This window comes from Corvus moneduloides, chromosome 8, assembly GCF_009650955.1.
Source record: "Corvus moneduloides isolate bCorMon1 chromosome 8, bCorMon1.pri, whole genome shotgun sequence".
Classification (NCBI taxonomy): Eukaryota; Metazoa; Chordata; class Aves; order Passeriformes; family Corvidae; genus Corvus; species Corvus moneduloides.
In genome coordinates, this window is record NC_045483.1 from 4,258,442 (window position 1) to 4,283,925 (window position 25,484).

At 42.8% G+C, this 25,484-nt stretch overlaps 2 protein-coding genes across 3 annotated transcripts; one reads left to right on the forward strand and one right to left on the reverse strand.

Annotated features, from left to right (window-relative positions):
- The first annotated feature begins 40 nt into the window (after nt 1-40).
- On the forward strand, nt 41-7,418 carry C8H10orf88 (chromosome 8 C10orf88 homolog). 2 transcript variants are annotated; one of them, XM_032116428.1, is made up of 7 exons: nt 41-276; nt 382-573; nt 1,595-1,667; nt 2,201-2,213; nt 2,301-2,407; nt 3,072-3,541; nt 4,509-7,418. In XM_032116428.1, the coding sequence occupies exons 1-7, from the start codon at nt 119-121 to the stop codon at nt 4,735-4,737; spliced, it is 1,242 nt and encodes a 413-aa protein (XP_031972319.1). In that variant the 5' UTR covers nt 41-118; the 3' UTR covers nt 4,738-7,418. The 2 variants fall into 2 exon arrangements, with proteins under 2 accessions (XP_031972319.1, XP_031972318.1); XM_032116427.1 differs by having other exon boundaries at nt 2,201-2,407.
- CUZD1 (CUB and zona pellucida like domains 1) lies at nt 6,071-24,538 on the reverse strand. The gene is given in 13 exon segments (XM_032116519.1): nt 6,071-6,076; nt 6,384-6,481; nt 7,458-7,543; nt 7,545-7,721; nt 8,042-8,352; nt 8,988-9,115; nt 9,943-10,166; nt 13,540-13,543; nt 20,246-20,329; nt 21,341-21,418; nt 21,746-21,826; nt 22,640-22,669; nt 24,475-24,538. Coding segments are annotated over 13 exon segments (1,371 nt in total).
- Between the last annotated feature and the right edge of the window lie 946 nt (nt 24,539-25,484).

A 25,484-nucleotide genomic window follows, 5' to 3' on the forward strand; every position in this document is an offset into this window, starting at 1 on the left:
GCACGCGCGGAGCCCCCGCGCGGCGCAGGCGCGTCCCGGCCGGCGGCCGCCGCTGAGGGTCGGTCGGTGCCGCTCCCCGGCCGGGGGGTCCCCGCCGGGCGCTGCCCGGGGCTCCGCGATGTCGAGCGGCTGCGCGGCGGTGCCGGAGGAGGAGGCGGAGGAGGGAGGCCGGGAGCCGCGCTGTGTGTCGGCGCGGTGCTCCTGGCCCTGCGCCCCGCCGGGCGGCCTGGCCCGGGCGCTGTGCCTGCGGCGGGGCGCGGGGGACGGCGAGCCCGGGTGAGGGCGGCGGGCGGCGAGCGGGGGTGCCGGGCTGGGCCGGGCCGGGCTGGGCCGGGCGGGAGCGGGGCTGGCGGGACAACGCGTGTCGCTTCCCCCCCGCAGCAGCGAGGCCGTGCTGGCGGAGCGCCGGGCGGGCGGCGAGGAGCCCTGCGAGCTGCGGCTGCAGTGCCGGCCCGGCGCCGAGATGGTGTCCGTGGGGATCGTGAGCCAGGCCCGGAACATGGAGGTGTACGTGGGCGAGGAGTACTGCGGCACCAGCCGGGGACAGAGCCGCGGCGCACGCCCGGCGCCGGGGTGAGTGGTGGGCACGGGCGTTCCTGGGTCCCGCACACGCTCCAGGCAGCCTCGTGTTCTGTGTGTGTCTGGAAAGGGCTCCTGCTGTTAAAGACCTCATGCCTTTAACAAGGCTGAGAGAATTGGGGTTGTTCAGCCTGGAGAAGAGAAGGCTCTGGGGAGACCCTAGAGCCATTTCCAGTGCCTAAGGGGGCTGCGAGAGAGCTGCAGAGGGACTTTGGACAAGGGATGGAGAGATAAGACGAGGGGAATGGCTTCATAGTGACAGGGCAGGATTAGATGAGATACTAGGAAGGAATTCTTCTCTGTGAGGGTGGGGAGGCCCTGGCAAAGGTTGCCTAGAGAAGTTGTGGCTGCCCCATCCCTGTGTAAGGCCAGGTGGGACGGGGCTTGGAGCAGCCTGGGATAGTGGAAGGTGTCCTTGCTCATAGCAGGGGCTGGAAATGGATGGCTTTTAGGGTTCCATCCAACCCAACCCGTTCTTGGGTTCTGTGAGAGACCTCTTGTCTCTTTGATAAGTCGTTGTCTCACTCTTCAAAGGACAAGAGAGAAGATTTAAAAAAGAAGGTTTTGTTTTCCCCTTCAGTACTTCCTCCCATTCTCTGCCGGGAGAAATAAAGCAATGTTTCTGTTTTAAGTCATTACATGGCACATCTGCTGCTTAATTAGCTAAATAGAAACCAGCCGACTCAGAGCCTCAGGGAGGATGTGTGAATAATGTAATGAACCTCAAAAGCTTCTCTAGTGCACAGTGCATGCACACATATAAGTAATTTTTTACATATATATTTGATAAGATTCATTACAAGTTGCATATAAGCACTAAAGCTGCTATTAGAAAGTAAAAAACTGCTAAAAACTAGAAACTAAAACGGCTGTTAGAAACCATAAATCTGCATTAGAAATGTGTTCCAGTCAGTCTTGTTTCTTTATCTAAATATTTACCTTGATAGTGTATTTCTACAAAACAGTTAAGTACTTTGTATATTGATGTCACAGCTTGTTTATTTTATTTTTCTAGTGAAACTGAAGAGGTTACTTTATACCACAAGTACCTTAAGTTTGAATGCCCTGCAACCTCCTGTAGAGTTAAGGTAGGGAGTTGACCAGTATTGTTTTACTTTTCTTTGGCTTTTTAATCACTTAGTCGAATAAATTGCATTGCTCTTAGTAAAATTATTGGTTGTATACACTTCATCTCTTCATATAATCACTTAAAAATCTGTTGGCAGGTACCTTGACTTGTTAGCAGAGTTCTCTTTTTGAATTGGTATCAGTTTCCTTTTCATGAAGACTATGGTACAGATAATTTAGTCTTAGAGAAAAAAACCCATAAACCAGATAAACTGCAGATCTGTAATTAGAACTGTCAGCTCTGGGATTAAGTTAGCTTGTGAAAATTGTATGACCACTACTCTTAAATGCTTAGAAAGTCATCTTTGGGGCTCTGTTCCAGTCAGAATTTTGTGGGGAATACCAGCAAGGAGAAATTGGCTTAATCTTCCTTGAAAAGAGTTCAGCATAGTTTTTCCTAGGACTCAAAGAACAATGCATTGTCCCCTACGTGCATAGAAAACATGAAATGTTTTTCCCTAACCAGAGTGTTTTTTTTTCCTTCTTGCAATAGCTGCTCTCCTTTGGTGAGAAACAAAGAGTACTCATCAGTAAAATAATTCTAGAAGTGAAAGCAGTGTCTGCAAAACTAGCAACTGATTTTCCTTCACTAGGCTCAAGCATAGATCTAGACAGAGTGCAAACTATAATGGAATCCATGGGATCCAAGTTGTCTCCAGGTGCTCAGCAGCTCATGGACATGGTCCGGTGTCAGCAGAAAGTAAGTCACTTTTCCACAAACATGAACAGTACTGATCTGGCACTTTACCAGTTAGGAATGTTCTAAAATGATTTAATAGTGTTTTTTAATTCACGCTTTCTGCAATTTTAAGCCTGGTTTAGTTGTTGCCACTCAAATGAGTGCAATGAGTAAAGATTGTGTACTCCAGGATTATTATTATTTTATGCATTTTTATAATTTTAAGCTTCACTGCCACTCCTTTTGTCACTGCTTGACAAGGATGGTGGGCATGTTCCCTGGAATGTGTAAAGTGTAGATAGGTGGGCTGGTTTGTCTTTTTAAAGGTCATTATAACCATGTCACCTTCAACTAAAGGGAACATGCTCTCACAGAGCATTTATTTCAGATCCTCATCCTGCAAGGTGGGCTGTTTCACCAGAATCCTGAATCCATCTGATGTTAATAATTCGGTTTTGGGGACACAGTGTGGTAAAAATGAAGTCAGTAAAGCTCTTTCCTTACTGAGAGACTGACAAGATAATTAACATTCATATTTAGAAGGAATATAGTTCAAAACTGCTTTTGAAATATTTACATCCCACTAGTAGAATGCTGGGTTATAAAGTAGCTATTGTTATTGCTGTATAATTTATAGTATATTTTAACACTTCAACATTAATGGTATTGTTTTTCTCCCCATCAGAACAGCTTCCCTCTTGGAGACAAACTCAGTTGGATCTTGGGGAAAAATTCCGACTTTGGAGGTGACCTTGCAATAGATGGATTGCACAGTGCAGCTCTTCAGTCATCACTGAGTCCATCAGCCAGTGAACCTTTGCCTGTTAAAAATCATTTAACAAGTGAAGCACTGTATAAAGACTTAAGAATAACTCGTGATCTGAACTCAGAGGTACCTGAAAGAGGGAATATTTTGGATTCTGAAAGACTTCCTACCCAGCAAAATGCAGTTGACCTCAGGAATGATTTGAAAGCCGTGGGATCTTTGCAAGTGCAGGAACAAGCAGGCGAAACTCCAAACGTAGCCAACCCACAGGTGCTTCTTCCTTTTCTTCAAAACTTGTGCACTCAGGTGAATCACCTTCGGCTCAAGGATGGAGAGAGGCACCTCGGGAAAAGGGCAGTGGCTAAAGAGGAAAGTGTTCAGAGTGTTGGGTGAGTTAAGTTTGGTGAATCTCTCAAAGTAGTATTGACTATTTATTGACAAATTTAAACAAAATGCATAATGTAAGCATTTTCTTCTCATTAGCATCAGTAGTGAATCCTAGAGTACGTGGTTTTCAAGCCTGTATGGTGATGAACATTGCAATTAATTTTTCAGATGAGCTGCTTGAATATAGGGGTTTTTCCAGAAGAAATCACATCACTTCTTGTTACTAAACTGTCTTCTACCTCCGTTTCAGCTAATTTTAAAAGCATGTTTCTTCATACACATTTAGTTTGTCTTTCTCATCTACTCCTACATTTTAATTTTGATTACTTTTATCCCTAAATTCTTATTACATCATCCCTTTTTCACACAATGTGGCACAGTCTTTCTGCTGTACTTGGTTTGTATCATCCCACTGATCTTTCCTGTGCCTCCTCACTTGTTGGTATTTACAGTGCAGATGTCACAGTGACCCAGTTTGATACCTCAGGAACAATAGTGGAACTTGTGAGATGTAGGAATCAGGATTCTGATGGAGACTGAATATCTCAGCTCCAGTATTTTTAAAGAATGCAGATGCAAACCCAGAGAGTTGCATAGTTTGGATAAATCTTGAAGCGCTTTTGCTGACAAGGACAGCCTGCCACGCTGACAGAATACAAACTGTGTATATTGTTGACTTGTGTGGATTTTGTTTTATGTAACTAAACTCTCTAATGCATAATTGAGCCTTTGAAAAAACAAGGTTGAAAGAAGATGACTATATACAATAGCATGTTTATGAAAAAAAATTGAGATTTCAAGTGTGGCAGACAGTGTTTTACTTGTGCTAAAAACCTAATGCCTTCCAAAGTTCATTGCCTGATAACTGAGATTTTACATATAAAAGATGTTCAGATGCCCAGATCTCTATATTACTGCTTGTCATTAAGAAATAGTTTATACTTACTCTTATATTTGCTCTTCTTACAGGGTAGAACAACAGCCTATTTGCTCCTATTTGGAAAAGATCATTTCAAAAAATCTGGATCTGATGGAGAGGAAACTAATGGACTATATTGACTGCCGAATGCAGGCTCTTCAGACACACATAGACAATAAAATGTTTCTCTTGATGGACTTGGTTCAGAACTCAAAACCAAGCAAAATTTCACAAGCACACTATGATTCTAATGAGGGATTTTCTAATGGAGAGAGATAGATGGATTCAGAGGTAGGGTTTCAGTGTAAATACTTTAAGGGCCGTTACACTTTACAAAGCTTAGTATTTATGGAGTTAAAACTATAAAGAACCTCAGTGTTGTTAACTTGCATTTTGTTACTGTAATTCTATCCACTGTTGCACACAGTTGTTAGTTTTATGAAAGATCTTAAGAATATGGTTTTTTTCCTAAATATAAGAGTTTTGTATGCCCTTTGTGGCTTATTTATTTAAAGAACATTGCTAGAGGTTGTATGAGCAGTTCCCCAGTTCCAGTTTGAGCAATGGAGCACTCTAAATAAACTGAGTTACTGCATATCTTTTTACCTACTTGTCATCAGTTCACCTTTTTTGGTTGTATTAATTTTTGATCTGAAATGTGTTATCAGTAGAACAGAGTGTAGTTGGTTTGTACTTTTGATTTATTGGCACTCCTGTTGAAGGCGTTTGCTGTTTCATCTCTGAGAGGAACGTTGGATTGTCATTGCCTAATTTAGAATTTAGTTCACGGAGTTGTCTTTAGACAGCTCAGGAAATGTGAACCCAGCCTGGCTTCTTCAGAAGCCTTGTTGGCTGTACAGGCACCTAAATTAGGAGTCCAGGCTCCTTAAGAAATACCTATAACAAGTCTGTGATACTTCTTTTCCTCCTAAACTACCTGAGTGTGCAGGAACAAGTGACATGAATGTGTACTCAGCAGACTTGTTTATCCAGGTTTCATTATCCTAAGAAATGCAAGTACTTCATTGTGGTCCCTCTCAAGCAGAATCATCCAGACAGGATGTGCTGGGCTAGCTCCAGAAGACCAGAGTTTTCCTTACTGCATCACACTTCCTTTAACCTGTTGGGATCAGTTTTGCTGTCATTTGGGGAAGTAAGAATGTGACTCCAAGCCCCTCTTCTGTGGAAGGTCGAGTTTCAAACTTCATTCTGTTTGTTGCTCTTGGATTCTGGGGTGCACCATTTAAATTGGAGGGTGTAGGGACTTCACAGTAAACCCCTCAGTTGGGTGCCCAGACATTTTTGGCAAAAGCTGTTGATGGGAAGCAGGTGCTGACTCAAATGCAGCATAAGCATGTACAATCCAGTGTCTTTATTTACTCTGCCTGATATTTTCTTCTCCTGGAAAACTGATGTCTTTTGAAGACTGTCAGATCCTGATGGTAGTAAATCCACAGGAGCAGATTTGAAAGAGAGGATAATCTGCTTTGAAAAGACATCTTAACAGTTGTCCCTGATCTTAACTCCTGCCAGGTGCAGTTTCAAAGTGATTCAAAAAGATAAATAGATTTTTATTTTTCTCAAAACAAAAGGACCTTAATTAACTTGTACTTCATGCCTGTAAAGGTGTAAAGTGTATCCTGAGGTAGACACACTCTTTTTTCAACTCAGTGACTTGAGATAGGGTACTAGGTTGAGAGGTTTTTGGGTTTGGATTTTTTATTTGATAACGAAATAGATTTCTGAGTGTTGTTAAGTTCCAATGCTGTTAATTTATTGATTTTTTATTTTTTCCCTCTTTGGGTGACAAATATGAATAGCAGTTGACACTAAATAAAAATCTCCAGAAGTAGTTGAAACGAGTTCTGGATATTTTGATAGCTGTATCCTGCATGGTGTTTGTGATGTTTTAGTATCACAGCTACCACAAGGAGAATGTTTGAAATTAAAATCACAAATGCCAGAGTGGAGTTGTATTGTTGCAGGTTTGGTGTTTTTTCAGCTTCTGCTTCAGTGAGGGATTCTGTGTAGAGAGAAAAAGAAAGTGTTTAAAGTTTAGATTACTATATCATTTCAGTGGAAATTAAATAAGCATTTTTTGAGATATTTTCATTTGAGATGACCTGCACAGCGTTCAAATTCTGAATACACAGCACTGAAGAGTTGTAAAAATTGGTAATAAAACAATCCTGCAGAACATGATACTCAATTCTTTGGTACTGCTGCAGCTAAGTTTCTGCTAAGCTGTGCTGTCACTGTGAGAGAGATTTGAGACATTTGCTGAAGCAAAATTGGGCAAAAAAAGCAACTTGTGGTTCTAAGCCTGTGCCTTCCAGTGGTTTCCTATCTGCTCCTCAGTAAAACTCATTCTGGGCTTTAGAATACCTGGTGTGGCCTATTTGCCCTTGAATTCTTTTCACATTACAAATGTGTCCACTTTCACACATGTGGATGCAAAATCTTTCACTATTACAGTAAGTGGGAATGTATCTAAAATATTTTTAGAGTTCAGAAAGGTTAATAAAAAAAAAAGAAAATACTCTTATTACTATTAAGAGCAAGGTTAATTTTAAATATTTCTTAGATCTGATACCTGAAAGCAAGTGGCCCAATGTGCTTTTCTCAGGTGGAGCTTTGGGCTCCGTGAAGGTGAGAACAACGAGCACAGTGGGAGTAGCAATACAAGCTTTTTAAAAAAGCTTTTCCATGTGTTTTAGTTTCTGTTGCTCTCAGTACTCTACCACAGTAGATCAGACTGCAAATGGCACTAAAGCTTAGTTGTCTTACAAACACCTCTGCAGCTCTAATTTAAAGGCATGGTGCTTTTGGTTTCTGCTCCCAAGATTGTCCTTTTAATTCCTGTTCTGGCCAGTGCATGCAGGGAAGGATTTAACCTGGCATGGAATAAGTCAGCTGTGTTTATTATCTGGAGTACCAACAATAAAACTGAGTGAAGTGCACACATATGTATATTTATTTTTTTTTTTTTTCTCTCTTACTTGAGTACTCAGCAGCCCTGAGATCTCTTTTCAGGTGGATGGGACCTGCTACAGTGTTAGTTTTCCACGTGTATGGAGAAATGTCTTTTCTGCCTGGAGCTGCAGCCTCTGGAACAGCGAGAGCTGGTGGTGTTGCTGTCACAGATCACAACACACTGGAGATAAACTGATGGAAAGCTCTGCAGAAACCTGAAGGCCCTAAATTTGAATCTTCCATGGTTTGCAAATGCTGGGTAGGTTACCACAATGTCATCTTTATTGCAGGTGCAACAGAATGTACAGATCTGTTTAAATAGTCCACTTACAACAATCATTCTAAGTGCTGTGAAGTGTAACTACAGCATTTAACCAGGGCACTGTTGGTACATGTGGGCATAAAATGGTGTGCTTTTTTCCTTTCCCCAGCATGATGTGGTGCATGATGTTTTGCCTAGCTCTGTTTGTTAAACATCTTCAAATTTATCTGTAACTCACTTCCAACCACAGTCTACTAAAGAAGATAATGTGGAAGAGACAAAAGAAGTACAGCTGACATTTAGATTCCATTTCCTCACACATCAGGAGACTAATAAAATTAACCTTACCCACTTCTGATCAAGTCATATGTCAGTGACCCAAAATCAGGCTGTGGAGATGCTGTGCAAGTATCAATGAATGCCTGGAGATTTGGGTCAGTGGAATGAAGAGTCACTTCAGCAAAGAGAGTTTGGTTGAAGTCTACATAGTAGGGGAAGTTTTGTGTGGGCTTGGAGAGCTGATCTGACTTGTAGAAGGCCATGCTGACATTGTACCTTCCCCCAGCAGCCATGTGTTGGGTGGCATTGTTTTTTGTTGTGTAAATGACTTCTAAGGTTTCATTGTTCTTCATTCTGCATTCTGCAGTGATCTCTGTGTTCTATCGATGCCATTGCCAGCTGGGACCAGGGAGATGGTGTTGGTGTAAGTGATGCTGTGGCCTTCATCCTGGGAAAGGAACCGTGGGAAGGGCTCAGCTGGGATGGCATGAACAGAGCAGTTGAAAGCAATTGTGACTAAAGTTACAAACCTGCCCAGCTGTGCTTGTAACATGCTCAAGATACCATGGAAATGTGAAACAGGCTGCAACCAAAAAATGTTATCAACCCTCCTACTGTTTTTTCAAAACACTGAACCAACCCAGGCAGCAAAAAGCTTAGGGCATAGTGCATGGAGTGTGGGAAGTACTAAAGCTGTGCTCCAGTTACTCTTATCAAAGCAGTGTTAGGAACTAGCTCTTGGGAATCTCTTGGGGGTAAATTTGTGTGGATTCTTCCATATTTCTTTTGAAAGGTTCATTGATCATCAGATTCTTAAAGAGGAAAAAATGTTTTTTGTACTTCAGGACAGGAAACATGAGGAAACAAGACAGGAAAGATGAGCTGAGTGAAAGTAAAATCAACTTTCTCACATGCTATTCATGCACTGCTTTTACCAGCTCTTATCTTTCATAAGCTCTTACTGGCTTATTCATATTTTTATCTCACAGCTGGCCAGTGGGAAGGAGAAGATCACTGAATCTGTTATAACTGGTCTGCAAGATGGATCATTCTGCTGCAGGTAAGCTTCACTAAAGCCAAGGGAGGCCAGGTAAGACTTGCTCAGAATGATTCTCATGCTGTTCAAAGAGCATGTAAGGGTTGCTGCCATTGAAAAAGAATCAAAACCAAAAATACGTTAGGACAAACTGCTATGGTCATTTCTTACTTTGTCTAAATCCTTGAACTTGTCGCATGATTTTGGATTTGTCAGTGAAAAAGCTCATGCACACTTGAGGTCATGCAGAAAGTTGCACCAAAATTTCACGCTCAACTTCAGAACTCGAGCAAAAGCACTTAAAACTCATGCTGAAAGTTTAATTTAAAACCCAGTGACACAGAATGGATCTCTGCCTTTATAAAAGGGAAAAGGAATCAGAGTGCTGATGCAGAATGGAGGGTGAGGAAATTGATTTATGTCAGACATTGAGGCTTTAGAAGCTCCTTTCCACCTCAGTTGATGGGAAGATGGACATGCAAGGATATAGGACCAATAAAGAAAATAAGGCCAAGCTCAGGGGAAAGGAAATTACAACACACCTAAACTCTGACTAACCAGTGCAGACCATTTTCCTGAGTACCTCAGGCAATGAACATTTAACCAGACAATAAGAGTTTATCTTTGCATTTTAGCATGGTAACGATGCCTGTTTTGTCCAAAAGAAAGAAAAACTCCGATTTTAAGTGGTGCTGGCCAAAAGAAAAGGACCCAAAAGTGAAAGAACAGGTTTTCTTTTGCACATGGGTCAGGAAATAACTTATGCTCTGTAGGTGAGACTAATGCAGGGTTTTTGTGTGTAACGAGGGTTAAATACAACCATTAAAAAGGTTTAAATCCTCAGTATCAACCATCAGTTCTTTTGGATGTTTCTAAGGGAAGAATCATGTCATAAAAAGAATCAGCATCCTCTCCATGTATCAGGTGCACTCACTGTTGGGCTCCACAGGACCTGGCAGGGGAACACTGGAATACTGAGCTGAAAATCCTCTGTAGGAGTTGGTGTTGTCTGTGGACAGCAGAACTGTCATCACGTTTGAAGAAGACTCAAATGTGGGCTGGGCACACCCACACACTTTCCCCAATAATCCAGAGTTCGTGGTGGGGCCATCACAGACTGCTGTGAAGTCAAGCTGGCAGTTTCTGTCCAATTCCAGGCTGCAGACAGAGGAGAAATCATTCCAGGGAAATCTGAGTACAGACAGCTTTGATCATAATGGAGAGAGGATCCAGTGCAGATTAAGTGTCTGATGAGTTCCACTCAACTGAAGTAAAAGAATGGAGAACAGAACACCACAAATAGGCATTATTAAAACCAAATAAAACATAGAAAAATTATTACGTTTCTCAATGCCAGGTGATGCAGGACACCTCAGCAACCCTCTTCAGCAAGGTTTGTCACCACAAGCGCTTCAAGCCTCAGGTCTCGTAAGTTCTCTTATGAAAAAACCCCACAACTCAACTATGTGTGACATCACTGACATTACTCAGTAAGTTATGAAGCAGTTGAAGTAATGGCCATTGTATAGGAAACTTTAGAGAAACTTTATAAGCCACTCTGAGCATAGGATCTCCTTTCTACTTTAATATAAATCTAAAAATAATGGTCTAAAGCAGACAGAGAATTTTCTATGCAGTGCATGCATTCCCACATAAAATAGTCAGGCTTTCTGATGGACTCCAGAGGGAATGGAAAGGTTTAGGAGAGACTTTTACCATCACATATGAAACCTCCTCATTTTAAGAGCATTACAGGGTCAGCCTTCCCCTCCTGCACTCTCTGGGGTTCTGTAGTCAGACACCACTGGAGCAGCTCTGCAGCAATACTTCATTATCCTACAATAACTACCCTCCTTTAATCAGTGAATTGCTGATCTGAGCACAGAATGGTGATCCCAGGCTGAGCAACCACCAGCTCTTTATTGTTTCTGATTGAACAAAGGAAAAGTGAACAAATCTCCTTCAAAAAGCAAAATGTTTCCCAGTTAGTCACCTGATTCCTGTTACTCCAATAGAGTGTTAATTTATAAAAACAAGCCTACATTCCAGAGCAAAACCTCTTCAAAATCAAGTTCTTAAATTACAAAAATTGCCATAGGGTGGAATGTATAGAATTATTTGTTATTTGCCATTTTAAATGCTTGCAGTCACATTTAGGTGTCACTATTGTGCATCAGCACATTAAAATAAGATTCACTTTAGAGATGTTTAACATTTTGACCTTCGGTTGCCTGTATAAGACTCGTTGTGCAGAAATCAATAAAATGTAACAGATAAACAGATTTCCATACCTGTGAATTCTATCGAGTTACCTTCAACGAGAGCCAGAGCAGTGAAGAGAAGCAGGAGGAGGAACTGCCTGAGCAGCTCCATTTTGAAGGCAGCTGGGGAGGGCAGGCTTTGGCTTTTCTGACTTTTATACTTCCTGCTGTTCCATTACCATCCTGTAGTACATGGTATCATGGAGGGAAGGCTTAATCTCTCAGTCACTGGTTCTTTTTAACAGATACAAATGAGAAAGAAGCAGGTGGGCCCATTTTTTAACTGGGCATTGTGTGGAGTAAGTTTAAAGTGCTTTTGTCAGCGTTTGTGGGTTCAAGGCACATTTTTCGGTTGCTTTCATTGAGAGTCTGTTTGGGGGTGTTGACATGAGCAGGAGTGTTTTGGAAGGGATTGACAGACTCCCTTGGGAGACACATTGGCAATTTTCTCTTAGCACTGCTCAGCAAGAGCTTGGTTTCTCCCACCTTCGTTTTGACATCTCTCTCTTTAGGTTACACTGGGCAAAATATTCCCTGTCCTTGCTGAGGATTCCTCAGGTTGTAAAGTGCAACTACTGTGAAAGAGTTGTCATGAATATATTGCTGAAACACACAGGGATGAGCAAGGCCAGATTCACGTTTTTCACACATTAAAAGAAGATTGCACTGCAACCGCTTTGCAGGTAAAACTTTCTTAGCCCCACGCTAGAAGCTACAAAAGAAAAAAGGAATCAGCCTCTCCTTCCTGAGGCAAGGAAATAGCACAGTCCTGAAAGCCTGAATTCCTTTTAGCACAACTTTAACAAAGTACCTGTTCCAATATATTTACCCTATTTTTTCTCACAAGGACGAGAGCTCTGAACTCCAGAGTGTTTCTCAGTGCAGCAGTGGGTTCCCAGTCTTTAAAGCTCCTGAGGCTGTGGCTGTGCCAGTGCCACAGGTGTGCTATTTCCTGGCCTTGGGTCGGGGTGGGACCTGCGGGGTGTGGAAGCAGCCAGGGCTCCCTCAGGAGCTGCCTGGGCTCTGTTCCAACACGGACAGCACAAACCCCACAGCTGAGCAAACAGGGCTTCTTCCAACTTTTCTAGAAAAGTCAAGTCCTTATTGAAACACAGCCAGGTGCTTTTCTTTCATAGTATTTTTTTTTTTTTTGACAAAACCATTTTCTTTTATAAGCAAACGAGTATATGGTGCATTTGTAATGATACTGTATTTCTAATCTCAGACCTATGCCTTCTTTAAAACAACTCTCTGATTTTTAACTCATTTTAAGAATTTTAAATGCAACTGTCTCTTCATCCTGAGATGTACTTACACTGCCTTTGAGTATGGAGGCATTGAACGTATGTTTAAAGATGTTGCACAGCATTTGAATTCCCTTTGGCTTCTGAAAATGCTACATTTGCATTTACTCTGTGCAGCCTTTTATTTCTTAAACCCATACATGTACTTACAAGAAATTTTCAAATGTTAACATCCGTTTTGTGACTGGATATGGATCTGCAGGGAATGTGTGAGCTGGCATGCGGATCCCTGCCAATCAACGCTGTGTCTATCAGAACCAAATGCACTTTAGATCATTACTGGTGAGAAGCAGAGCACAGTGGTGGAGTTTTGTATGAACTGAACACAATTAGAACTGGAAGAATATTGAGAGGGAAACAAAGTCTTGATGAGAAAAAACAGGCAGTTGATCCAATTACTTTTTGTCACTGGGAGTATTTACTGAAGTTTAGGCTTTTACAGATTTGCTAGATAGAAATTAAGGAACCCAGATACAGTTAAGATTAAATACCTCTAGATTTACACCCACTAGTATATTTCTAGAAATCAGCAGCAGATCTTGGAACACAATGAACAGGTCTGGAGGTGGTCAACATTATGTCATGGCCAGAAAAGCAGCATTACTCGGGGACAATGACAATGACAACGCCGTCACTTGTGCTTCTCTTGGCTCTTCTCCTAGAGCCTGGGAAGCCTCGGGAAGGAGGCAGTCTGTTGCCTGGGAAGGGTTGGAGAGGAGGAAAAGGGAACCTGATGCCTGGGAAGGGTTGGGGAGGAGGAAAAGGGAACCTGATGCCTGGGAAGGGTCGGGGAGGACGAGGAGGGAACCGGATGCCTGGGAAGGGTCGGGGAGGACGAGGAGGTTGTGTGTTGCACCCTGATACTTTGCACCGTAGGCAAACTCTCTGGGTAACGGGAGCTCTGTAACGGAACTGGACCAGCCTCTGGCCTGATGACTGCTGATTCCCACAGGTTGGGTCCCTTACACACCTGAAAAGGGGGAAAAAAAAAAAAACCCACATATAAATTGTCATATAATGATTGTGACATGCTCACTAAGCCCATTTGTTTCCTCGGTTACAAGAAACTTTCCTTCAGAAATGTCCAGCTGTGATGTTGCTCACAGCTCACAGCACTGAACTCCTAACACAGATGCCGCTGCATGGAATTTGAATGTCTGTGGGTGTAATATGCATCACAACACATATGAACATCACATGTGTAAAGCACCTGGTGGAATTCTGTTAGCATGTATTAAATCACATTATAAACTGTAAAGTGATGGGGTAGTGGAATTTTACTGGACACTCTGCTATTGATCATGCTTAATTAAAACAAACTAAAGGACAGCCCACCCTGGAAAGAAGGATTTTGGGTTTTGGAAGCTTAGAGCTGTTCATGAAGGATTCCCCTGGACAGCCAAGACAACACCAGCATCCAAGCCCCTCCGACATGTCTTTCAAACCCTGCCAGCATCATCTGGTGCCGTAAATCAGTGACTACAGCAAGAATGGCTCCAGGGACTTCTGGATCAACAGACAGGCAGGAAGAATGCTGCAGAAATAGTGGTGTTTTGCAAAATTTTGGTATGATTAGGAACTGGTAGTATGGGCATGATGGAGTAGTCAAATCAAGTTGAACCTGTGCATTTGAAGGGTGTAAGAAAATGGTGTGAAATCATGTTTGGGGTTGTCCCACCTTGGCTGGGGAACTTCACGTGCATGAATAAATATTTACCCTTCCACTGTTACTCTTGGCATCCCAGGTGTCCTTGGCTGGCACAGGTCATTCAAGTATGCCAGCAACACCAGCTTCATGTAGTTAGGCAGGGGAATAAGGTCTGCTGCAGAGGAAGGAATTGAATGTTGATACACCAGAAGTAAACACAGAGCAAAATGCAGCATGTGTGAAATACTGGCCTGCTTTGCAAATTTAAATGCGGGCCTGGAACAGCAGCTGAGTGGGGAGAAAATGAATTTCTCTCTCTTTGATGATGTTCCATTAAAAGCTCAGTTCTCCCTCCTACAACTAACCCCGAGGTTAGTGTTAGTGTTTTGTTGTGGAAGAGGGTGAGCTCACTGGAATCATGAGCCTGTCTCTTTGCCTGTGAGCCCTCCAGAGCACAGGGCACAGGCTGGGCAGCAGCTGGCAGGTTATGGGAGGATATTTCAAGTGGTGCAGACCTAGGCCAGCTCATCCCCTTGGCACTCACCACTCAGGATGGTTCTGCTGCCAGCCCTCTATCAGTGGCATGTGGTCCGTGGCTAAGCCATGGCATTCCCAATCTCTCTGCCTCCATCCAGCCTCTCCCCCTTCCCCTGAACTCAGATCCCCTCTGCCAGTGGGAACAAGATTGAATTCTGTTTATCCCTCTGTGGTAATCCCCTGCTCAAATGTCTGCTTTGCACCTGATGTTCAGTTAGTTTCCTAGTTTCCTTGGCTGTGTTTTGCCAAAGCAGCCAAGTGCCTTTTATCAAAGTGTAGCTGATATGGCCAGACTCTAAAAGAATCCCTTAATCTGCTCCGTAAGAAACTGAGGCAGAATGTTATCAATTAGTGAGCAGAATTTGCTATTTGATTTTTTCAAAAGATAAAGCCCACTGTAGAAAACTAAGGCTCAAAGCAAATACCACTGAATATGTCAGAAGGATTCCCACTGACTCAGCTTTCAGTGAGGATGCAGCTTTGAAAGTGCACGGGGGCTGACTTTGTAGGAGTGAGGTGATCTGGAACAAATCTGGATTTATATTGGTGTCATGTGTCTGCCCCAGTGAATTCCAATTCCTTAGAGCTTTCAGCAGAGCAGGTATTCCTCCTGTATCAATACCAGCAGCGTTTTTGATCCCTTGATTTGTATGGAAGCCCAAGGAATTATCCCTGAAGTTAAATACTGGATCCATGAGCTGAGGAATGCTGTGGAGACACGGAGCCTTGCCAGCACATCATCAGATCCCGGGTTTGGTAGAGAATTAAGGGTATAAACCAGGGTAACTCTGCATCACTTACTAGTGGCAATGGCTGCTGTTGTTTCAGGATTTGGAGGGACTGATGGAGCAGGTGAGCTTGTCACTGTGAGAAGAGAAAATATGAAGCTAAACACTGTCCATGTTCTAAATACATGGATGACTCACATGAAATGTAGTAAACTGCTCACCACAGTTGAATAAATGACCAGAAATTAATACCTGGGTTTTCAGCTGCTCTGGACTCGGCCGTGGCTGTCAAACAGAAAACAAGAGCCACACTTCAGTGTCTGTTCCATTACTGTGTGGGCAAAGCCAGGGCTGTCAAGGGGAAGGGGAGCAGGAGTTCATTCAAGCTAATGCTTGATCCCGACATTCTGACCAGTATACTAAAACCACACATACCTGCTGCTCCAGGTGTTGTGTTTTCTGCAGAGGCTGATTGGGGAATTGAGAGAAAACAAAACTACAGGTCAAAAACTGTTTTCCCGGTGCTGGGAGGTGAGAAACACCCAAACTTCAGGAGACTTACAGGTCTCCCTCGGGGACTGGACAATGGTGCTGCTGCCCAGGGCAAAGTTCCAGAGTGGGAGCAGCCTCAGTGGGAGAAAAAACACATCCCTGTGCTGCCTCTGCCAGGCTCTGGCCATGTGACAGCCCTGGAAGCCTGGGGCTGTTTGCTAAACTCCACTTTGGGTGCTGGGGTCACTGGGGTAAAGTTTCTAACACACAGTGCCCGCACAGTGCCGTGTGCTGGTGAGGGCTGTGCCAGCGCCTCGGTGGGCACTGCACCAGTCCATTCCTCTGGGAAACACGTGCCAGTTTGTGCAGCGATTGGGATGCAGCTCTGGGAAGCGCAGGAAGGCTGGTTTCCTGGGAATGTGATGATCAAGTGCAAATCTGAATTTATATTAATGTCGTGTGTCTGCCCCTTCCTGAGTGCCCTCACCAGGGCCAATGTTTCTCCTTTCCCCTTTGCTCCTTTATTGTGTCTGGAAGCCAAAGGAAAGGCAATTGGGATTATGTCCCATTCTAATAGTTAAACCCATGATATTAAACACACAGTGGAGACAGGGAGCCAGTCAATACATGATCAGAGCATGGCAGACAACTAAACACGTGAGCCAGAGCAGCACTGTATTACTTACAAGCAGTAGTGTCTGCTGGTGCAGTAGATGCTGCTGCTGTGAGAAAGAAAAGATGAATTTAAATAATGTCTGCATGTTAAATGTATATTTTTCCCCCAACACCTGTAGCATGTAGGCCATAGTTATGCTTTATTACTTACTGTTGGTAATGTCTGCTGGTGCAGCACTAAGATCGACTGTTGCTGTGAGAAAGAAAAGGTGAAATGAAATTTTATGTGCATGTTAAATGTATGGTTTTTCCCCCAAGACTAATAGCATGTACGTCAGAGTAATGCTTTTTTACTTACAAGCAGTTACGCCCCCAGGTTCAGCAGTAGGAGAGACTGCTGCTGTGAGAGAGAAAAGATTAAATCAAATATTGTGTGCATTTTAAATGTATATTTTTTTCCACCAAGGGCCATAGCACATAAACCAGAGTAATGCTGTTTTACTTAATACAGAAAGAAAAGGTGCAATTAAATATTGCCTACATTTTAACTATATACTTTTCCTCTGAGACCTACAGCATTTCCTGTTTATGGGAAATCAGGGCTATGAAGGCTGAGATATAATTATGACAGAGCCAAATTTTTATGGGATACCTTGCAATCTGAAGGAATATGGTTTGGGTTTGTTTTTCTCTTTCCCATCCTTTAAATACTGCCTGGTTCAGCCTCTCTCCCCATCCTTGCTGACCCTCTGGCATAACAGATGGTTGGCACAGCTCCACTTCCCCAAAACAGTGGCAGAGCTATTTCCTCAGCCCAGGCTGATTTCTGAGAGCTGGGTGCTTACAGAACACTCCACACATTTATCTCCCTTTCACAGGGAAAGGCTTTCAGAGATGTGAAGTTCCAAATTAGTTTTATGGGCCTGGAGTGTATTTTTCTTTCAGAGAGAGAAATCAGAGACAGCACCAACAACATAATTTGGGTCCCTCCTGGTTTGTGGCCATCATAAACTGCACCACGTGCACACACCTTGGTGGGGCAGGTGTTACAAGGTTTTCATTTTGGGACCTTTTGCTGTCACCTGGCAGCCATTTGTGACCAACTAATGCACATCTATCCCAGATGAGGGTCGTGTTTCCTAGGACTCTTTGTCCCTGGTTCCTTTTTGCTGACCATGATCAAAGCTCCTTCCACCCCAGCAGCATGCCAAGCATTTACTTCTGCAGAAGTTGGCTGTAAAGAGCTGTCAGCAGCAATGTGCTTGACTCATTCCCCAAGATCTAGTTCTAAACAACACTGCCAAATACGAGACAATTGAGAGAAATGCTAATCAACCTGTTGATCCAGGTGCTGAGTATTCATCAGCGATGGTGAAAGGTGTTAAATAGAAATTTAAGACTATTTTAAGACTGCATTAGCTGTCTAAATCCAGGTGGGAATAGAGAGAAAGAGGCAGGTTAAAAATTCTCTATTCAGATCCAGAGCTTGAATTGCAGGCAAACATGAATTTGTTGTTATTCAGCTGGTATTAAAAATGGCTTTATGGGAGGGAGTTGCCTTTCCCATTAAAGTTTCTAAATAAATTAATTACTTAATTAATCTGAAATATGATCAGTAATCTCAATTTTTAGGGGACTTTTTCAGAAAATAAAGGTCTGATTAAGTGGCAGTCTTAAGAATCTTTAATGTATTCTTGTTGGGTGCCTATAAGACAGCTGAACAGCCACTTTTCACTTTCAGCAAATCAATAAAAGAAAACAATCAGTACCTGTATCTTTTTAAAGAAAAATCTTTGTTAAATGTCGAATATAATCAAAGGAATCAGTGAGCACTTAATTTTCATGCAACTTTAACACAGTTTACCTGCAATAAGTACAAATTAAAGTATTTAAGTTATTAGAGCTGTAAAGGAGCCTTTTTTTCCCTTTAACCATTGAACAGTGACGCTGATACACATGGTGTCTATAAGTAAAATGAAATTTTCTGAATAAGCAAGACAATCTCATCAAAGCTCTGTAAAATAGTCTTCTAAGAAGGAAACTTTTTGTTTCTATCCTTTTGAAAGTGAGATGAGTGGCAGGAAAAAGGTAGAAAAAGAGCGACTGATATTTCTTCACTGCGCTGAAGGGGTTTTGGCTGTTAATTTTTAAAACAACGTTTACAGAATTTAGGATAGATCCTAGATCTGGAACATGAAAACACTGTTTGAAATAAGGTTAATGGGTGGAGCAGTGAGTAAATCTCTGTTAAACTTTCGAGTGCTGGCACTGAGTCACAGCTGTGGATTCTGACAGCAGAGGTAAGGCTGTAGAAGACAAGCAGTGTTAAAAAGAAGTTTTAAAGAGAGGAATTTTCAGTTGCCTTGGAAATTGTTTATCATGTTATGCAGCATCTTGGAGTAGCAGATGGTGTGGATGTTACACAGCCACAGCTCCCAGACCATGAGAACGGGGACAGCTTGGAGGAATGGTTCAAGAACACAGAAGGCTTGAGAATCATGAGCTCTGAGGGAAGCTTGAAAGAGCTGAATTTAGTTTATGTAGGAAGTGTCTGTCACTACTCTGAACAGGATGGCCACAAGTCCTTTTGCACCCCAGAGTCTGGGAAAGCCAAAAGAGGAACTGCAGAAAATACATGTAAATAAAAGATGTTTAAATAGAGTGTCCCAGCCTTTTTTGTGGTTAATTATAGGTCAATTCAGAGGCAGAGTACATAAATATCTCCCTGAGGGGAGGTTTGCATAGGGGTTTAAAGGTACTAATGGCATCAATTCCTGCTTTGTTAGAGCAGGAGGTGGGACAGCTGGAAGGGAAGGTCCCAGCTCAGCTGGTGTCTGATTCAAAACTGCCCTGTCTGGTGAAATCGTGATTTGAAGATTTTTTAATATCTAAGAAAATATTTCATAAACTCATTAAATCAACTCTTCATTAAAAGGTTGCAAAGTGTTTTACAAAATAGGTGCCCCAACCCAGAGCATGGGGCAAGGTGGGATGTGGGCACACACAGTGCACCACGATCAGCTGTGCCTGGCTCCTCCTTACCTTCACTCCCCGGAAGCAGCAGTGCTGGAGGTGGCTCAGCACTGCCTGTGGCTGGGGCAGATGTGCTCAAATTGCCTGCTTCTGTGGCAGAAAAATCTGTTGAAACTTTTGCCATATGGTCTGTCTGTCCCTTAGCTCACTGAGGCTCCAAATTGACTTTGCAACTCAGAATTTGCCTATATAAGCTGTGTTTAGGATTCCTGGTGTGGTTACTGCCTCAGGCTCTGCATTCACTGAAGTGGATTCAAAGGAGGAATACGGGGATTTTGAAGGGACTGTGAAAGTGTTGAGGAAGTACATTACTGGAGAAAAACATCAATCAGTGATAGAAAATAGAGCTGATGATTGCTGATATGATTTTGATTATGTCCTTGAAGGAAAAGAGACTTGGGTTGTAGCCTCTAAAATCTGATAATTTGAGTCAAAATACTCAGATGAGGTCATATTTTGTTAAGATTGAATATAAGCTGAATTTTTCTTCACTGAGACAATGAACTAGCAATTGACTGATCCTGAGGTTTATTAATTTATTTTAACCTACAAATGTAATTTATTTTGAACAAACTCAAGCACTAATTTTAGATTTTATGGCGTTGTGTCTGTATCTTACCTTCAGCCACTGTGGAAAGGATTTCTGCAGCTGAGGTAGTCACATCTTCTACATATAGGGCAGATTCTGAAGTATCTTCGGAGGCTGTGAGAAAAAGGAAGAAATGTAGAAACAAGAGGGAAAGAGCCAGAGGTAAGGCTGAAAGACTGAGCGCAGCTCTTGATGAATTTAAGTATCTTCAGATTCCATAGTTCCAAGCGTGCCCCATCCAGCTCCCCTTGCAGCAGGCTCTGCCCACAGCACTCACAGCCCCCACCTGGGTGGTGGCAGCAGATTGGCACTGAGCAGGCCAAGTTCAAACAAGCACCAGCTGCACTGAGAGATGCTGATTTTGCAGCATATCTTGGCTTCTCCACTGATGTCCCCTCCTAACTCAAACCTATAACCACCCTTTTCTGACATGCAGCATATTGTGCAAATGTCCTTTACCTGCCTCTGGTGTAGCTGGGATTTCTGATGCCCTGCTTTCCTCCGTGGTGGTGGTGGAAGGAAGGGAGGCAGTTGTGCTAGGGAAGGCTGAAAGGGTGAGAAATTAAGTGGCTTCGAGCAGCAATTAAAAGCTTAAGAGCGACTTGAAGAGCTTGTGACTTGCTTTAGGTCTCAGGCTTAATAAAAAACTGATCTAGTGGGTGGTATCCCTGCCCATGGGAGAGGGTTGGATCTTTAAGGTCCCTTCCAGCCCCAACCATTCCATGATGATCAGTCTGCTGAATAAATGGAGAGGCTGAGGGAAATGAGTGTAAATGCCTGGCTGTGGTCCTTAACATTGCCAGAGCTTTTATGAATTTTGGACACACAAAATGACAGTGAGCTGGACAATTTTTCTTTGCAAATTTATAAGTGTATTCTTTATAGCTACAACTCAGATATTAATCAGCAAGTACATGTATCCCTGCCGTGTCCTGACAGGCTGGTATTTTTCAAGTGAAGATGTTGTAGGGGGATTGTTCCTTCACAAAGGAGCAACTAAGGACAACTGTGTTGTCTGCTATGAGGATATTTACAGATTTACATGGTCACATCTTAATTCAGCTGAAAACCCCAAATTACCAGAGTGTTTGTTCTGAAAAGCCCATGCAGAATGGCTGCTCTTACCTTCATCAGCTGTGGCTGGGATTTCGGGAGCTGATGTGGTGACTTCCTCTGTGACAGTCCTGGGTGCAGAAGACGCATCTGGGGCCAGTTGAGGAAATACAAAGCAGAGGGGGATTGGCAGCAATTAGGAGTGAACATGTGAACGGAGGTCTTGATGAAGGTGAACAGTGTTGGGTTTTGTGGGACAGTGAGTCATTGCACAGCCTTTTGATTTTGATTACAAAAAATTACTTTCACCTCATTTAATATTTATTAACAAAGGCAGTCGATCCCCGTGGTGTTTCTGACTGCTTTGTTTCACTACTAGAGGTGCAGCAGTCACTTGGAAAGATGCAAAGGGGCCATTGTGAAGGGGAATAAAACGTGGGATTTGGGAGTGAATTCCAGCCCCCGTGTGCGCCTCACCTTCCTTGAGGGCTGCCACGGTCTCTGGAGCAGGCGATGTCTCAGACTGTGCTGGGGTTGAGCTGGATGCGGGGGAGGAACCTGCAGAGACATGGCAAAGATCTGTGAAAGCATTCATACTTTGGGTTTCACGGGAAAGAAAGCCACATCCCTGGACTTTAACTTTTGCTCGTGTGGCTCAGAACAACAGCTTCCAGCAGTCGTTGTAAGTGAACTTGGGAGAATTGTGTTCCTCCTGTCTGCTTTAAACAAATGGCATCTGTTGCTCAAAATTTCCACACGTGACATTTGCAGCTTGTTTTTTAACCTTGCCTTTACCAGCAGAAATCAGGGGTTCTGTGGTAGTTGTCGCAGTTGCTACTGTGTTAAAAGCTTAAGAATAAATGGTTGAGGGAACCAGCTTTTCATTTCTGTGTTACATAAAACGTAATAAAAAATAATCATGATTCTATGGTTCTACATGATAGAAAACTGCATTTTAGCACCTGCTCGTCTGTGACTGTGTGTATGAAGAGCATAAGGAACACCTAGAAATCCCAAGAAACATGAGTAGAATCTGTACATTAAGGTTTCCAGGTTGTTATTATTATTTCAGCAGAAAAATGAAATCAGAACTTAGACCTGGAGTGTAAAGACTTGCCTCATGTTTTCACTGATTATATAGGTAAGAAGCAAACACATTTTGCATTAGCAATGCAAAGAGCAGAAATAATGTTGCAGTGGATGAATAAATAGTAATTTGGAGCAATAACTTGTAATTCAGAGCATGTGCCTTTCTAGAAAACTGTCTGCCAAGGAGCTGTAACCACATGATTTTTTGAGTTAAAACAGACTCTGAGCGTTGGGGAGGCTGTAAAGAGCTAATGGGCTCCTGTCCCAAAAGCCCTAGCTTACCTGTCGGTGCAACTGTGGAGTACATTGCATCTGTGAACAGCAAAAAAGCGCAAAATTTTACTTTATTGGGCAGTTATTTATATATGTATTATTTATTTATGTATTTATGACAAGAATTATTTTTGTTTCCACTCACACATGTCTGGTTTTCACCTGGATGGGCCTCTATCTTCTCCTTACTCTTTGCCTTTCTTATCTTGGGGGTTGGCTGTAATCAGATGTTGACTAAAGTGGTCCTGAGCTACCTGCTTTTCACTGTTTTCCTACTCAGGGCTTGCTGTCTAGTGTTGGTATTTTGTCCAAGACATCTTTTGCTCCTCCATCACTCAGACCTAAGCACAAGAAGCGCCCCTCCCTCCACATTTCAGCCCTGGCCTGATTTCCAAGCTCCACCCTGATATTTCTTGCATTTATGGTGAACAGGATAGTCCGAGGTGATTTTTTCTTATTATTATATTTTACTTTTATTATTATTTTTATTTTTACCTGAGCAGATGACACCAACATCCTCATTGAGTCCACAGTTGTGCCTGCCCCAGCCGGCGTGCCGGCAGTCCCAAAGGTGGGATTCAGTTCCTCTACACTGCACATCATCCAACTGGATATTTTTTCCACTGGGGCCAAAGTAAGACAGTCCCAGCACAGAGACAGCTTGGCCACAGTTAAGTTGTCTGCACACAACGTTGGCACTGTTCATATTGAAATAATCATCACAGACTGTGCCCCATTTTCCATCATGATAAACTTCAACCCTCCCAGCGCATCGGGACCCTCCAGATTCCAGTCTCAGCTGTGGCTGTGGTGGAACTAAAACAAAAGTTGACAGGTAAATCTCAATTTGTTTATTTATAGCTAAACTTCTGATATCTAAGCTTGCATCCCCATGGCTCTGCTGCGTGCAGGGCCTGATCTACCCTGGTAGGGTGTGGCTGGCCGTGCTGCTGAGGCACAGCTCACCCAGAGCTGGCTCAGGGAACTCCGCACATCTGCCAGGTACGTTCACACTCAGGAGCTCATCTCTTACCTTTGTGTTGAAATTTGTCTTTAATCCAATCTGAAAATTTTTTCCATAGTGAATCTGTGTCTCCATCTGGCGGGTTCCACCAGGTTCCACTTGCTGTGGCAGAGAAGGAAACATATTAGCCCTGACGTAATACATCAAACTCTTGTTTTGTAAATAATTCTATACAGCCAGACCTTAATCTACACTCTGTGATATCCTCTTTTTTTGTAAGGGATTGGCAAGGCTTTTTCATGATGCCTATGCTGATAACCAAAGCTCAAAGTATCTCACTCAAACTAGCAAGATTATAAGTTTGAAGGAACAAGTCATGCAGAGCACATTTCCACCTGGATCTGGCTGACTGCTCTGTGTTTCTTTCCCCCTCTTTCTCTTTATTTTAAAATGTACAGTACAGAATAATTTGAATTAAAACTAGAATATTAGAAGAAGAACATTTAGAAAACAAGTTTCACAGACTATTCACCTCATGAAAGAGGAAAAAAGCCTTCTTCAGCCTTCTTCAGTCCATAACCTTCACAGGTTATATTTTGAAATATAGTATCTTAATATATTACACATATTATATATACTGTATTATGTATTTTGAAATACATATATTTTGAAATGCATCTATTTTGAGATATAACCTATGGATCTGGACTGAATCTTTGAAGTAGAAGACAAAGTAAACCATCAATTCTGTGGTACAAAATTCATCAGCAATATTCGAAGAGAATCTTTGCCACCACTTCCCAGCAAACCAGCCTGTACTAGTAAATAAATGTGACTGTACCATTCCCCTGCAAGCATGAACACGTTTTAGAGGCAGTACCTGGCTGAGACAGGAGAGTGGTGCTCAGCAGAAGCAGCCAGGTGAGACGCACGTGAAGGTCCATGGTCGTTGGGGGTGGTCTGTTCTAACCCAGCACAGCTGCAGAATTTATACCAAATGGGTTCTGGTCTGCATCAAAGGTGTGTGCTGTGCAACCTGATCGCCCTCCCTGAACTTCCAGATCGATGCCAAGGAAGTGATTTAGTGAGGATTTTCCTTTCACAGGGTACATCCAGACATCCGGATGAGGAGATCCAGCTCACAGAGCCGTTCCAGACTGGCCACCAAGATCTTTCCAAACACTCCTTGGGCACCTTTGTGGCCCTGTGTTGATGGTGTGGCTGTTCCAGGAAGCAGGGATTTACTTTTGGAGATTAGGCTGTTTGGTAAGGATTCTCATGCCACCCATTAAGACAGTTTCCAATTTACAACCATACTAACCCAGGTTCAATTGGTGTGAGGATTGTGCCAAAAGATTAGCACCCTAAAAATGTCAGGCAAGCCTCAAACAAATTCTCTTTGTCTGCCACAAATTACTCCTGTAAGAAGCAGGTTTTATGTTTTTCCTAGTTTCCCTGGCTCCGCTGTAACCTGGGAGAAGATCCCTCCAGCATGTTTCAGATCTGCAGTTCTCTCTGTCTCACTTGCAGCCCCCAGAGCAATAAAAGAGCTGTAAGAAATACTGGCCAAGGCATGGCTGGACAATTGCTGATCTACAACAATCAAGGAAATGGAGCAAGACAGGGCCACAAGGTGCTATCAAGATATTTTTCAGGTGAAGAGTAGGAGCTAGCACCAGGTTTTTATGCTACTTTGTGTGTTATGTGATCAAAGGATGAGAGGAGAGGCCGAAGATATTGTAGTGCCAGTGAAAATATAAATTAATAAAGGACAAGGAGAAATAAAGTCATAATTGAGAGGAAATATACCACAGGTCATGCTGGATATACTTTGCCACCTGTTTTTATGGGTTTTTTTAAGATCAAGTGGTTTGCCTCATAAAAGGGAAT